This window comes from Phalacrocorax carbo, chromosome 6 (genome assembly GCF_963921805.1).
Source record: "Phalacrocorax carbo chromosome 6, bPhaCar2.1, whole genome shotgun sequence".
NCBI lineage: Eukaryota > Metazoa > Chordata > Aves > Suliformes > Phalacrocoracidae > Phalacrocorax > Phalacrocorax carbo.
Genome location: NC_087518.1, coordinates 26,426,475 through 26,443,270, shown reverse-complemented (window position 1 = coordinate 26,443,270; position 16,796 = coordinate 26,426,475). Strand labels below are relative to the sequence as shown.

The following is a 16,796-nucleotide window of genomic DNA, read 5'->3' as shown; positions in this document are numbered from 1 at the left end:
GCCCTTCTTGTAGATAGAGGTAACATTTGCCTTCCTCCAGTCCTCTGGGACATCCCCCATTCTCCACGATTTCTCGAAGATTAAGGAGAGTGGCCTTGCAATGATGTCAGCCAGCGTGCTCAACACCCTCGGGTGGATGGCGTCAGGGCCCATTGATTTTTGGGGGTCAAGCTCCTGTAGTAATTCATGTACTAACTCTTCCTTCACTGATGGTGGGTCGGTGTTTGGATCAATCGGCAATTTCGTTCCCAAAGCCTGGGACCCAATAGTGTTGGTAAAGACAGAGGTGAAGAAGGTGTTGAAGATCTCTGCTTTCTCAGCGTCATTGGTGATTGACTCTCCTTTTTGGTTTAACAGTGGGCCTATGTACATATGTACCTTTTCATTAAGTACATCTTAGCGTCGGAAAGGATTTCAGAAGGCGTATTCTGCAGTCATGAGTGTCCATGTCAATTTTGCAGTAGTGTGAGTAAGCAAGCATGTGCTTAGACTTAAAATCAGTTAGCCCCTTTCTTCATAGCATGTACAGGAGTAATTCTGGACAATTCCTTTGTTAACATGGATGACACTTTTATGAAAACTATTTCTATAAAAAATTGCCAGTTCAAAAGCCCTATGAAAAATTATAAATCAGAACTCTAGATAAATCCATAAATAATGGTCTTTATTAATTGATATGAAATAGATTGACTTTCCTGCAGGTAAAATTTGAGTGGCAGAAGTGAATCACAACTTCTATAACAGCAGAAAAAAAATAGGGTGTCCAATGGAATAGGCCTTTAAGGGATGAAAAATGATTGAATTAGTCATGGCCCTTTGATCTTACATCACTTTAAAATCAGGAGTAGTACAGAATTGCTAGGAGGGGAAGCCAGTAAGGTTAGACTAGTCATCAAAGGGCTATCAAATAAAATGAGAGTTAGAATTCAAATACAAAATCTTTGTTTTTTAATTAACTGAATGTAATTTAAAAAAAATAAATTAAAAAATAATTTAATTAAACAAAAATTACTATTCTTCAGAGTATCAGGTCCTTGCTTTTTAGAACGTACAGCTCCAGATGTACAGCATCTGTTTTCAACCTTGAGGACAGATTCACACCCTGTGTTAGAAACTGAAGCACCTGCCTGTAGTTTTTCAGCGGAACTCTTTTTGTATTGTGTTTGCAGACACACGTGGGTTTCTGTGTCTTTGCCAATAGACAGTCAGCAAATTTGTATTTGATCTCAGGTGTATTACTGAAAGATGGGGGTGTGGTGGGAAGGTTGCCAGGAACATACTAAAAACACTTCTGAAAACAAGTCTTCAAGCTTGTGTTTTCTGGTGTCAGGACATACATAGTTCCTTTGAATGCATGTCAGAAGTTCAAAGCACCAGATAACCATTTGAAAAGTTCAGATGCTAGCAACCATGGCAAAAAAAATATTGAAATGAATGTGTGTGGTGAGATGTTTGCATACTGAAATATGTTAATGGTTTGGGATTATTACAGTACTGTTATTTCACTGTGATAATACTTACCACCTACCTCATGAAAAATTGGAGCCTGGCTTGTGAGATGCATTTCACTTCAACGCTAGTAAGAATGTCAGCTACATACCTAGGGGGGAAAGCATGAGTTTTCTAAATAAAGACTGAGTTCTTTGTTAGTAAGTGCATGCAGAGCTGTGGAGGAACCATTTTAAGGCTCATACCCTCTCTTACCATGTTGGAATGTTTCATTGCATGGTCATGTTGCAAAGTAAAGTCTTGTGCATGACTCATCCCATTCAGATGAGATAAAAATTTTACCTAGTTTTACAGTTACATCGAGTTAAGGTGAGGCAAAAATGTATCCTTTCCTCATTGGATTCATGATCCATCTTACGATCAGGACACATATCTAATGGTGTGCAGAACCTGTTGTAAAGTATTTATGAAAGTTTTATATAGCCAAAAGAAAAAAATAACATAATTAATTACCCAAGGTTATGATATGGTATATATATAAAGTAACAGTCTAGGTATTTTCTTTGTTTTCCTTTAGAAAATGTTATTTGAGAAATAAGTGAGACATTCCTTAACTGAGGCTTATGAGATTGTAATCTTTCCGATAATACATGATGTAGGTGAGCTAAGTAAGTAATTGCAGAGGCTGGAAGTAACTGGAAAATGTGATGATAATGACAGTGCTTGCAGTAATAGGTAAAATATTATGCCTGTGATTCAGACTGGTGAAATAGTATTTTTAACAAACCCATGATTTTCCAGTATACTGGGCTGAATTTTTTAAAAATGTCTTCCTTCCTCCACGCATCTTTTGCATGCTTCCTATTAAAATCGATGTAAAATTTGCATGCTTAAGTGTTTACATCATTTGAACCCTACTCCTGATTTTAGCTTCAGTTACAAATATTGGTGATAGGGGTGCACTCTTGGAATACTACAGATTATTAGCTCTTCACCCATACTGAGTATAGCACGTTGCCAATAAGTGGAATTATGCAGTGAGGTGGAGTTAATTGGTCAGTATACTGAAAGTGCAGACTCTGACTTGCTTGTCAGGGGCTGCAAGGTTCCATGTCTATGGCTGCTATAGATGGAACGCTTTATTTTAGTTAAACCTGGACTGTGACCTACTAATTACACATATCATAGAAGCTGGATTGCTACTTTTAGGTTCAGATAGTGATAAGCATTTCAACACTGCAGAGATTACAGAATTGCTGCAATTGTATAGACCAAGTGTGTATGACTGAAAAGAAAGAAAATACTCACAAAATCAGACCAAATTCCATGATATCAGTTCTGGTTCCTGTAATGCAGAGGGAAAACATAACAGCACCTACAGCTAGCTGCAAATCTGTTCTCTTGTTAGTGTTCCTTGGGAGACTACATAACAGTGGTTGGTATAGAAGCCTTCAAGGATCTGCTGATATGTTAATTACACATTTGCTCTGGTGAAGGAGATGGCACAACCTACAACATAATGATGGGTCTACAAAAAACATTTGCGAGCACCATGACCTTAATTACCTGTTGCCATGCTGGTGTAAGAGTCTGTGTTTAGCTTGAAATACTGACATGATGTAATCACAGAGGGGATGTAGAAATCCCACTGTAGAGTGTCAAGCTACTGCATAGCTGTAACAACTTGTGAAGAGATGTATCACTGCATGGATGGGAAAGCTGGGTGCTGAGCCTGCTTGGCCTCAAGTGAACTCTGTTGGCATAGTGCCAACAGCTGCATTGGTTCAGTAATTTGGGCAATAAAGGAAAAAAATAGGAACTGTGTTCTGTCAAAAGCTGGCAGAGTGGAATTAAGGCCCAGAGAAGACAGACATATCTGTGTTGTTTTAAAGACAGATGAAAGATCTGGGCATTTTTTACATAGAGCTCCAGGTGTGAACCCACCTTGTACTAAAACAACTTCAAAATATCACTGGGACTTTGCTTCAGTGTAGGAATTTATTGTTATTAAGGGTTTTAAAAATAAGAGAAGTGCCATAGAACACATTGTTATGCCAAAATTTCTTTCCTTGCTCATCTGCAATCATTCTGAGGGAGGGCTGGTTATGGCTTTTCCTGTAGTCAAACTTGGTAGTATTGTAAATCTTGCAGTTCTTGTTTGTTTCTTTTCCTACAGTTTGTGAGCGGACGGCCAAATACTTTTTTGCAAGTTTTTTTGACATTTTTCTTTTTTGCTCCCTTTGCCAAGCTTATGTAATTCTATGCCTTCATGTGTTTTATTTTGCTTTGCATTTCTTTTGCAGATTATTTTCTACTTAACTATCTTCATGTTTCTACTCTTACTGAATACTTAATTTCTCTTTCCTTACCTTGCTTTCTTTGGAAGGTCTGTTTTAACTGCCCTTTCTTGCTTTCTGATGGTATCATAATACTCCCCCACCTTGTTTTCTCCTCCTCCGTGTGTTGCTGTTAGCAGTTGCACTCTTGTGTTTTTCCCCCTTCAAGCTATAGTTTAATAAACTTGAGGAACGGATTGGGGCACTGTCAGGAATCTTGTAGGCACTGTGCAGGGAGGAGCACATTAGAAAACTGAGCTCTGTTCATTCCAGCTTCCTGTTGACACAAATTATTAAAGCTATGCTAATAGGCAGACGCAACCACACAGATGAGTTTCAATATTGTGTCAGAGTATCTTCTGGAGAATGAATAATAAATAAAATGAATGTGCACAAGAATAAAAGTCTTTTGAAAACCTATTTACTGTAAATCTATGAGACCCTTCAATGCTCTTCCATGTCTGTTTCAGAGAAAGAAATTATAAATTTCTTACTGAATATTTATTGGACTGTAAGAAAATTCGGTGCTCATTACCAAAACTAAAATTTGTTCAACAATGCTGAACAGTGGGCTAGAATTCCGCTGGTTATTGCACTTCTCCATATGCCAGAGGGGATCTTATTGAAGGTCAAGGCTAAAGAGTGCACACCTGCAACCTGGCTGAAGCCAGGCTGGCTCAACCTGGAGCCAGCACTGAATTTTCTTGTTTTTTCAAACATTCTGGAGAGATTATCTAATTGATAGATAAGGATGGAGACACTGGGCAGCCAGAGTCCGTCCAAACAGGTTGTTTAATGGCTTTTTCCTACCCCTATACTTTAGGAAGCTACTTGTAGCAAAAGCAGTTCCTTTCTTCCACTTCAGGATTGGAAGCCAGGTGCTGTTCATCTCTTTCTCAAGCAGTGAAGAGTTGCTTTCTTAGGCACTGGATGCAATTGCATGGGTGGTAAAGTTTGAACAGCTTCATGTGATAATGTGTGGCAATCTCTATAACAAATCCCATTTGCCAATTTGCAAACATTTGCATGAATGGTAGAGGTCTTTCTAAAATCAGCTTTGTGGCTTTTACTCATATGAAGGGTATTAGATTTACAGACACAGTGAAGGCAGATGCCTGTGTATCTATAGGGCAGCTGGAGAACAAACTGTCCACAGGTGCTGCTATTTCAGCACTGATCTGAGCAGAACTTTAAGCATAAAAAAATGTGGTTTAATTCTCTGTCAGCCAATGAAGATTTTGGCCTCTTTGCTCAGTCTGCCACTTAAAACAAAACATGTTGATGGATTTGTGGTGCAAGAGCTGAAAGTAAGTTCACCAAACAGTGTTGGAAGGAAGGTGAAAACATTTTAAGCTTTTTGGTCAAAAGATAATTTACTAGCAAGTTTTAACATTAAGTTGAAGCAAAGTTCATAAATAATTATTAATTTAAATGCATGACAAAGAATCTAAATATATTAAATGTAGCAGTGTGTTTTCTTCTTTGCACCTTTTTTATAGAGCTATTTTAGGCTTAATCTATTCAATGGGGAGGGAATATTACAGTGTTACTAAATGATTTTGCTTTTCTAAAATATGTAAGTTCACCTGAAATTACTTGAAAAAAGCAGACACTCTTAAATAATGAGCATACCTTAGTGGGTGATGATTTGTTTTCTGTTCAATACAGCAAGTAATTCTTACAGCTCTATATTCATCAGTCATTGCTTGAACAATGAGGTTCTTTATATATCAATGGAGTGTCTGTACATATATATATTTTGCTTTGACCAGCATTTACTGCCATGAGGCCAATTTGATGCGAAAGTAGACTCAGATTTTTTTTTTATTGCATTCTTGAATTTTGTGCTAGGTTGTTGTCACTTTGCCTGTTCTTCTCCATGCTAAAAAGCAGTAATGGGACTCTTGACATCCATTACAGACTTTCATTGCATTGAACATTTCTCGTGGCAGAATACTGAAACAGACTTTTAACCATTTCTTAGCTTCTACTGAAAGAAACTGTATTTAAATAAAGGTTGTAGGATTAATCTGAAAACCAGGACTATAAAGCTGTGGTTCATATCCTTTGTATTATCTGCTGTTCCTGCTATGGTATTGAAATTCAAAACCCTCTTTTGTGCTTGTTGAATTCAAATATCCATAACTGAAGGCCAGATTATGAAAATTAAGTTTGATTTCTTGTGCAATCTTAATATTTAATTAAAAAGGAAACCTGTGTGTTATAGTCCCTATGAAAGTACCTAAGATGATAACTTTTTCTAACCAAAATATACATAAAGATTATATTGGCTTCTTTTATCTAACACTACTCAGTGATGAGGAGAATCTGGGGGCTAGACTCCCCTTCCTGAAAAAGGAATTTGTCACCCATCCAGGAAAATCCCTCCCATTGTGCTGGCTCCCCTGTCCCCACTCCTTCCTGTCCCCTCTCTCCCTCTGCACAAGGATTGTTTTCACTCATATTTTTCAAAACTCCCACCAGTGGTGCTGTTGCCATCTGATTTCCTTGCTGTCATTTCTTTGTTCTATTTGTAGCTCCAGTTCACATGTGAAATAGATGGAAAGTCTACCTGTCCTTGTTTCTTTTACGAGGTGTAGTAACTAGTGTACCTGTTCTGTGAAGTATCATCTTTAGTTTATGATGCAGTTTACAATGCTATGAAGTGTTGCACTGTTTGGATGCTGGCCACCTCAGAGAAGTCCTCTGACTTCCTGTGCTGGGCTTAAAAGAGAGCGTGTTGGCTGGTCTTGTCTGGCGAATGGCATTCTACCATAGAGCTTTGCCAGTGGATCACGTGAGAAGTTTTTCAATTTTCCTTATCATGCTGAAATGAAGGAAACATCTTGGAACAGGGAAGTCCCTGTAGGTAGGAAGTCCTGTTTGACTGAGTTTGAATTCTGTGAACAAGTTGTAGATGCTTATGATTGCATCTACATACAATTTAAGAGAAAGGAAAAAAAATGTATTTTAACTGTATGTTTAGCTTTAAAAGGGGATTTAGTTCTAACTTCAGTGGTTAATACATAAATATGCTTTGTATCTGAAGATAACTTCATACAGACACATCTGAACACCTGCACAAAATTTCATTAACTAAAAGACTCCCTAATAAGGAGGGCTGTATCTGCAAAACCCAGTTTGCATTAGAAGATAGATTTCCTCCTCTACTGTGAAGTTTCATTGAATTCACTATTTTTATTAAAACTTACTATTTTAAGTGGAAAGTCTCAGGATCTTAGTGTTTCTTAAAAAATCCACAAACCAATAAAATCTTTTTACTGCGGTGAGCCCCAAACGCTTTGAGAAGTGCTTAAGCACACGCCCAAGTCCCATTAAAATAAACAGGTGCACAAATGTTTCCTTGAACAGGACACTGAACTCGATGTTCCCATAATAGTGGAATAAACTGCACATTCTCATTGCTGCCAAGTGCACCCAAGAAGGAGTCCTCATAGTTTTTATTTGAATGACTCAGTTCCAGAACTCAGTTCTGGAAAAAGTTCCAGAAGGCTTCTTCATCTACGCCTTATGTCACTAATTTTTGCTATTTCTTTTCTGACAAACATGTCCTGATCGGTTTTCTACCTTTTATGCTCATAGCTATTTTTCCTTCATTTTAATCCATGTCTTCCTTAAATCTCACTTTCCTCACTGTTTACACATTTTGTCACCACCTCTTTCATTACCCAAGGTACTTCTCATTGCCAGATGCCTTGCTACCCAACTTTGCAAGCCAGGATGAAAAGTTTTAATATCTCTGATTGTGATCCTTTTCTGGGTTGGGTTTTGGTTTTTTTTAAATCCCGCTTTTCTAACTGTTGTAGAAATTTTTTTTTCCTCTCATGGATGCACTCGGATAATCTGTAAGCAAGAGCTTTGCGTGCAGTTCTTCTAAGGGCATGAGGTTTTTATTTAAGGCTTTTTTTTGTCTTTGCATCCTGTAGAAATTCTTGATGTCTTGTATATCTCATCAGATGTAATTCTGATGTGAACATACTGCAGCAGTTAATTCCAGCAGTGATTAGCAGTTGGAGAGATGTGCTTCTCAGAGGCAATACAGGCTGCAGTACTCATGCTGCAGGAGATGTGCAGAAGCCTTTGGAAATTCTGGGTAACATGGAGCAGAGACACCCAAATGGTTCTGGGAAGGGTCAGCACAATCCACACAGGCTTAGTAGCTCCATCTCAGTAGATGCAGACAAGCACCCCAGAGGGTAAGGAGGGAGGTGGAGATAAAGAAGGTGAGGAAATATCAGCTGCAGTCAAAGGTGGAAGGAGGAGATGCTGCTAGTCCCAGAGTGATGGGTCAAGCAGCAGGACTTGAATAAAAAAATGTAGTGGGGGTTTGCAGCTCAGCTTGGTGAGGCAGAGATCATCACCATGCTCTCCTGTGAGGCTGGGCTGCAAAAGGGTTAGGAAATAACTCATCGTGTTATAAAACTGAACTACGACTTGAATTCTGGTTCACATAAGTTATCTTCCCATTCATAGTCCAATTGTGCTGTCTTTGGCTTTGCATCATAATAATGGAAAACTACTGGAGGAACATCAAGTTCTTTTGTCAGTTCCCATCTTTTCTGTATTCTGTTAATGTGCCCAAACTTATTTGTAGGCGATGTTTTATTGTTTAGTTGCCATGTCAAACTTTGAATTGATTTAGAAAGTTTATGTACTTTCATTAAGTTGTCTGTCAGCTCCTGCTGACATAAAGAGGCACATAAGCTACAGTCAACAACCTGTCCCCTTCAATTCTAGTATTAGGTGTCAAATAGCAAATCAAATGTGTATGTACTCAGCCTTCTGGAAAAGTATTTAATGTTTACTAAAGCATAATAGAAGAAATGTAGGCCAAATGCAACAAAGAACAAATATTATGAAGAGCATAAAAAAAGTAACACAGATACTTCCCAGGTAATAGTAATTTTTAAAAAATCAAAACCCATAAAGAGAAATACAGAAACTCTGCTCAAAATGCAGACAGAGTGAAAAATATTGGTTAAAGTAAATTGACTCCCACAGAGTACATGTGGCAAATGTACCCTCTCAGTCCGTTCCACACAACTGCTTAATTTCTTCTCCCTCTGAAGGGTCTGTAATGTTTGTCTCTCATCCTGTTGGCCACCAAAGACCCTTGATATGGGTGTGCTAATGGTACTTAGTCTGTGCTTTTGAACATCTCTTACTTCTACAAGGCAATCATGTTTCTTTCTGGAATGAAGAGCCACATTTCCAAGCCTCAGCCTAAAAATGGACTTCAGAACATTTTTCACAGTGCTATCTGAAAAGGATAAAAAAAAAATCAATGTGTCATTGTCTTCATTAGTTTCCAATAATAGAAATGTAACATAAACCAGTATATAATGTAAAACAACTAATCTTTCAGCTTCATAACCTACAGACCTGACAAGAGACCTCTGTAGGTCCTTACAGGGAGAAAGAAGCTTTTCTTTGTATATTGGAGCAGAAAATCCAGTTGCTGAGGCCCCCATCTGTGCTCACATGTAATGATATGCATATTCAAGCATAATTTACTCTAGTGAGCATTTCACAGATAAATACTAGAGACATCTACTGCATTTCCATGGAAAGCTGTCTTTCATCAAGTCTTAGTCTTACAAAGGAATAATTTAAGTATACAGTAGGATGTAACTTTTACTCTGTCTAAACGTTTAATCAGCATAACAACCTGATTTTTAAACTGTTCTGCATCATCTGTTTTTAAGTAATACATGTTCAAAGAAAGCTGGCCGCAATACTGAATATTGAGATCATATTACAAACTTAGAAATTTTATTTTAGTAATTTCACCCACAAACACTGATACACATTTAATACATTTGGTAAAAGGCAAATTTGTATATGGAAATCCAGAAGTAAACTGGTATTGCATTACATTTCTCCACTCTGTAGGTGCAGCCATACCTTAGAGCAGTCAAAAATACGTTAAATCTTAGCTAAAAGCAACATTTTTTTGTGACAGAGGGATTCAAAAAGTGTTCATCTATCAAAGTTTTCCTGTTAGTCTAGTCCTAGAGAATGCCAACTCATCTGGTTTGGTGAAACAGACTCTTCAGAGAATTTAGTATCATTTTCGTTGTTACGAAGTATTAGATGGCTGGGTGGAGTTCTTGCACTGTCAGTAGAAGCAAGCCTTAACTTGTAAAGCACACAGATAAGAAATACTCACAATAAAAGAAAATCTCAGACAGAAAAGGTTTTATAATACACAGCTTAGTGGTACTTCCCTGATAGGGAACAAATGTACAGGCAAATGTCAAGTAGTTTGTTGCATGAAAAATCTTGCACAACATACCAGGAAATTCTCCACTGGAATGGACAATGATACATATCCTTCAGTCTGGCACGAGAGATTCAAAGCTTGCTGGAATTAAAGGTAACACAAAGCACCATCTGGAGTAATTAATTTTAAATATCATATCTAATTATCTTTGAGGGAAAAGTTTGTGCTATTTGTTCAGGAAAAAATCTGAGCATTTCAGGGATGACATGTCTGTAATTAAGAACATTTTAACTCATCTAAAGTGATAAGCAAACTCATTATTCAGGCTTTAATAGTAAGACCAGTTGTTTATTCTGGAGAGCAGGTTTTATGAGGAGAGGTTGAGGGAACTGGGGTTGTTTAGCCTGGAGAAGAGGAGGCTGCAGGGAGACCTTATTGCTCTCTACAACTACCTGAAAGGAGGTTGTAGTGGGGTGGGTGTTGGTCTCTTCTCCCAAGTTACTAGCAACAGAACAAGAGGAAACAGCTTCAAGCTGCATCAGGGGAGGTTTAGATTGGATATTAGAAAAATTTCTTTACTGAAAGAGTGGTCAGGCATTGGAACAGGCTGTGCAGAGAGGTGGTGGAGTCACCATTCCTGGAGGTGTACAGAAAATGTGTAGTCGTGGCACTTCAGGGCATGGTTTAGGAGGCATGGTAATGTTGCGTTGACAGTTGGATTTGATGATCCTAGAGGTCTTTTCCAACCTTAATGATTCCATGATTTTCTGGGTGCCCAGCCCTCTGAGCTGGAAGACAGGGACAGAGAGCAGAATGAAGCCTCCTGCTCCACCACTGCTACACCACTTAGACAGACACAAGTCTATGGGGCCAGATGGGATCCACCCAAGAGCACAAAGGGAGCTGGCAGAAGTGCTCACCAAGCTACTTTCAATCTTCTATCAGCAGTCCTGGCTAACTGGGGAGGTCCCAGTTGACTGGAAGTTAGCAAAAGTGAGGCCCATCTAAAAGAAGGGCTGAAAGGAGGATCTGGGGAGCTACACACCAGTCAGGCTGATGTTGGTGCTGGGGAGGTTATGGAGCAGGTGCTCATCTTGAGTGCCATCACAGGGCATGTGCAGGACACCCAGGTGATCAGGCCCAGTCAGCGTGGGTTTATGAAAGGCAGGTCTCGCTTGACTAACCTGATCTCCGCTATGACAAGGTGACCTGCCTAGTGGATGGGGGAAAGGCTGTGGATGCTGTCTACCTAGACTTTAGTAAAGCCTTTGACACCGTTTCCCACAGCATTCTCCTGGAGAATCTAGTTGGTGGTTGGTCACAGATGGTGTTCCCCAGGGCTCAGTGTTTTGGTGAGTTCTGTTTAATGTCTTTATCAATGATCTGGACAGGGGTGTCAAGTGCACCCTCAGTAAGTTTGCAGGTGACACCAAGTTGGGTGGGAGTGTCAATCTGCTCAAGGGTAGGAAGGCTCTGCAGAGGGATCTGGATAGGCTGGATCGATGGGCCAAGGCCAACTGTACAAGATTCAACAAGACTCAGTGTTGGGTCCTGCAGCAGGGTCTCAACAACTCCATGCAACATTACCGGTTTGGGGAAGAGTGGCTGGAAGCTGTCTGACAGAAAAGGACCTAGGGGTGTTGGTCGACAGCTGGCTGACTATGAGCCAGCAGTGTGCTCAGGCGGCCAAGGTGGCCAGCAGCATCCTGGCTTGTATCAGGAACAGTGTGGCCATCAGGAGTAGGGAATTGATTGTCCCCCTGTACTTGGCACTGGTGAGGCTGTACCTCGAATACTGTGTTCAGTTTTGGGTCTCTCACTACAACATGTACACTGAGGTGCTGGAGTGTGCCTAAAGAAGGGCAACAAAGCTGATAAACGGTCTAGAGCACAAGTCTGATGAGAAGCAGCTGAGGGAACTGGTGGTGTTTAGCCTGGAGGAGACTGAGGGGAGACCTTTTCACTCTCTACAACTACCCGAAAGGAGGTTGTAGTGAGGGGGGTGCTGGTCTTGTCTCCCAAATAGCAAGCAATAGGACAAAAGGAAATGGCTTCAAGCTGCATCAGGGAGGTTTAGATTGGATATTAGGAAAAATTTCTTCTTTGAATGGGTTGTCAAGCATTGGAACAGGCTGCGCAGAGAGGTGGTTGAGTCTCCATCTCTGGAGGTATTTAAAAGAAGTGTGTATCTAGTGCTGAGGGACATGGTTTAGTGGTGGACTTGGCAGTGCTAGGTTAGCAGTTGGACTTGATGGTCTTATGGGTCTTTTCTAACCTAAATGATTCTGTGATTCTAAGTTAGCAAAGGGATTTTTTGTAACTGCGCTGGTTGATTACAGTACAGTCTGTGAAGCCAAATTTATAGTGTTCCATTCTTAGTGTAATGAAACCCCATAAAGCTTTTATAGGAGATCAAAGGGTATTTTTTTTTTTTACTAAGTATTTCTTCTTATCTGTGTCACACTTTGTTGGAGAGGAGGAAAAATACAGCTGGTGCTCTCCTGTTCTTTTATGGAGGAACAATCTGTAGGCCTAGATGTCAAAGCATTTAGTCCCTAGTAGAAAAGAGAAGAGCTGACATTACAAAGAATTTTATGAAATTCCACTATTTTTTCTTTAAAAAAATTAAAAAAAACCCCTCATCTGAAACCCATAAACCTATGTACCTGAGAATATGTCTATTAGAGCTGAAGATGCAAAATTTGAAAATGAGAATTAAATTCAGCTAGCTAAAATAAGAGCTTAAAGGACTTTTTTTCACTTTCTTGTTTTTTAAGATGTTGAAAAGACTCCTGCTGAAATACTAAGCTCTATGAGTTCCTTTTTTTAGATAATTGTTAAAATCTCCCAGGGTTTTTAGCATCCGTATAAAATACTTTATTTAAATATAGAATGGCTTTATCAGTATTCTCTATTTCATGAACATTCTGTATCTGAAAACATCCAGCATTCAATTAGATAATTAGATAATAATTCAGTAGTTTATTATCTAAAACGATGATGCTCTTGCCCAGTAAAAAATTTTATAAACTTTACTGTGATTTAAAGGTGTAATTTAAGTTCATATTAGCTAGCCCAGTAAAACAAAACATTTTCAAAACTCTAATCAAGGCAAAGCATTAATATGGGCGTTTGTTTTTGTGGTTTTTTTTTTTGTTTTGTTATTGTTGTCTTTTTTTTCTTTTTTTATAAAGTCTAAGAGAGGTCAAATCAACCTTAGTGTAGTTTCCAGCAGACCTTTAAAATCTGGTTTGGACAGAAAAGCAGGCAAGGTGGTATTCTGTATTCAGCCTGTTTGTAAGCTCTGTATAGCTTCCAAACTTTCCAGATACAACAGGATTTTCAGAAGTGGTCTTTTGCTTCAGTCTGTATAAATGATGTTTGGTTGGTTCAGCTGCTCAAAAGGAAAATATAAAATGGTATAGTCCAGATCACACTAGAAATTGATGGAAGTTCATTAAAACATAAATTAGATTCTTTTTCATATACTGCCCAGTAGGAACCAGGGAAGATAAATATTTAAAGCAGTTTAAGGATGTACAATTACAATGCCAAAGTTTTATGTGAATTTGGGTTAAATTTATCAAGCTGCTCTTTTGGGGAAGAAAAGTTTGACAAGAGATTCCTAAAATTTTAGACACACAGGTGTGGCAGTGTCCCAGCAGGGGCAAAGGTTAAATCATTCCCCCCAGCTGTGGGAAATCTGAGTTATTTCTTGCCTCTCCATGAGGAAATTTAAACCTACTTTTCCTACATGCTATTTCACAGTGTAATTGCTAGAATAGAGGGTACTTTAGAGTGATACATGTGTTATTATCTGTGGTTGATACTATTTTATTTTTAAGTAAACAAACATTTGCTAGTACTAATCTTAATTGTAGCACTCTCACCTCTTGAGTGAATGCCACAACCCCTACAAACAGTATCAGTTTCTCACTGTCTTTTGTTTGCATTGAGTGAAAATGGAAAAGAAAATAAGGAAAAAAATCACAGGAAGTATAATCATGTGATTTTTTTTTTTTAAAGGCTTTTACTTAAATATAGGTAAAGAGATTTATTTTAACATAATTATTTGGCAAAAATAATGCATTTAATAGGCAGTATTTGCTTAAAAAAAATTGAATTTGGATCTTGGGTAAGAGCAGAAATAAATATTAAGTTGCCAGGAATCCTATTTGCAACCCACCTTATTTTGGTAGCTGTGATAATATTTCCTTTCCTTGAAGTCTGTTTTGTACTGCACACTATCCAACTAGAATTTCTTAAGCTTTTGGTGAAAACTACTCATCATTAAGGTATTTTCCACAGGATTTCAAAATCTAAATATGTGTTTTACCAAACCTAAGTAAACACCACTAAATTAAACAAATTCTCTATGCCAGCTGGAAATGCAATACAAAGCTTTCATCATTTTTTTTCCCTTTTAAACAGTGTTTACTATCCTTGCACCCTAAATTGCATTAACATTTTATCTAACCACATTATGGATGGAGTTCTGTTCTTTGCTTTTTTTCCCTGTTTGTAACCAGAAAATCCCACTATTGAAACTGTTGTGCTGAGTTGTTTATGTCTCATGTTGGCATAATGACAATTAAACACATCACAGGCATGTACAAGCCAGAGCTTTGGAGTCTTGAAACAATAGTGGTCTTCTGACTGCCAAAGTCGTCTTGCTCCCTAGAAACCTCAATTGCAAAGCTGTGATTTCAAGAGTGATTTAGTTTTTTGAACTGTTAGAAGTCTTGGTCTGTTCACTAAACAGAACATCCCCAAAATACGTTTTTATTTAATAAAGAATTCTTTGTCTTTTTGTGTTTAAACATTGTTTTGCTTTCTATATTAAGTTACAACAGTCCTGCGTGTAGGTAGACTGGATATGTTGGAGAAAGGGCCCAGAAAGAAAACATTAATAGAAATGGCAATAACATGTAGCTGTTCAAATTACCGACATCTTTGTTGATTGTGGAAGAATGGCCATGTGGCTATGGTACATGTCTAGAGCCTAGGAAATTAAAATTCTCTTGTTTGTCCTTCACCTGACTGGTTACGTATGGCACAATTATTGCTTTTCACTGTTTGCCAGTTTTGCAAAAATGCATTTCAATGTCAGTGAGGTACCAGAGGCTAAATTAATGTGAAATATGCCTGATCTTCAATTAAAGACGGTAGAAAATGCAAAATTACAATTATTTTATTATCACAAAATCAGTTTAAAATATATAGACTATGAGGTATCTGAAAACCAGCATTCCAGTGCATTACATTTTCTGTACATGTGAAGGCTTAATTCTTAGACGTATTTACAGATCTACAGATCTTTGTTGATCTGTATATGAAGTCATAGCTTGGATGGATAAAAATGGTGTGCATGTGAGAGAGGAGGAGAGAGAAAGTGTATACAGTGTATGCGTATTTGCTGAGTTTATGAAATGCAGAAGGCAAGAAGTAAAATGACAGTGTGAGATAATTTTGGTGGAATGTGGTTTCTCCCCTAAGCTTCTTGTTTTGCTTTGCTTTATTTTACAGTTTGCCCAGCTGGTGTCTGTCTACAAAACTTTGGGTCCAGAGAAGTTCCCTTTAATTGAGCAAACGTTCTATCCAAATCACAAGGAAATGGTACGTGCAAATACCAATACTAAATTTACTTACTGTCTCTGTAAAACAGGAACTGTGAACACACAATTCGTTTCCCCCATTTACTGTCTGCTTTAACAGTAATTTTGGAAGCTTTCAGAGGGATGAGACTGGGTGACCACTTGAAAGCATTGTGATGGTTAACTGCAAGATTTTCAGATGTGAAGGCAGTAATTTTTCGGCTAACCAACTTCATAACTTAAAAAGATTAAATTCTTATAAAGACACTGAACAACTATTAAAGAGCAAGAGTTACTTTTATGGTTTGTTTTCAACCTAGTCCTTTATTATATGTTCAAAGTGTTTATTATCTTTGTAGATGATGCACAAAGCTATGTACCTGTCAGTGTAGAACCTCTAAAATCTAAAATCAGGCTGGTTATAACTGGTGATCTTCCTGTACCTGAGCTGACGTTGGTTCCCAGTCCTTTACAGACATAAATGCATTCATAAAAATAACATGGCCTTTACTCATGATGTGTCTTATGCTGCAGACAATTTTTTCATACTTTTCTTATGGTTTCTAGACAGAAATTCTTTCCTGAGTGTATTTTTCAGCACTGAGAGAAACTGGAAGGAGGCTATTTGCTGATTGAATAGACTAGCAGAGAAGCATCAATTATTTTTAGAATATAATCCATTCAGCATGTGTCACACAGCTGTGATTCAAGTACCATTGTAAGGTCATGATAAATATGTTAGTTAGCTGCTTATGTAAGGTTCCCAAGCTGTAACTGCTGTTTGTCTGTCTTGAGACTCTGGCTAGCACTTCGTTATCGTAGGTGGCATCTAAGATAAGCCTCAGTGACAGCAGTTGACTAAGATTTCTTCTGAAGTCGTCTTTCTCCCACGTCTGACTCATCTTTTGGTAATAAACACAGTATGGTACAGTTCTGCTGTATTTTTTGATATCTTGCAAGAGTGGCAGGATGGCTCTTCATACTGCTTTCCCAGTTCTCTCTGGTTTCTTTGGACTATTAACTCACAGATGTTTCCACTTCTCTTGTCACATATGACACTTCTGAAAAGAGCTTTCACCACAGTTACGTATTTAGTAAATTTTCTACACAGAAGTTTTGTAGAGCCAAAGGAGAATGGTACTGTATTGGAGCAGCAGATCTAAATATTGTCCC

General features: G+C 38.2%; 1 protein-coding gene across 1 annotated transcript in view; it reads left to right on the top strand.

Moving 5' to 3' along the window:
* Positions 1 to 16,796, top strand: part of SYN2 (synapsin II) — a 204,067-nt gene that overhangs the window by 92,543 nt on the left and 94,728 nt on the right. The window contains 1 exon segment of the mRNA XM_064454350.1: positions 15,556 to 15,645. Coding sequence (XP_064310420.1) covers positions 15,556 to 15,645 — 90 coding nt within the window.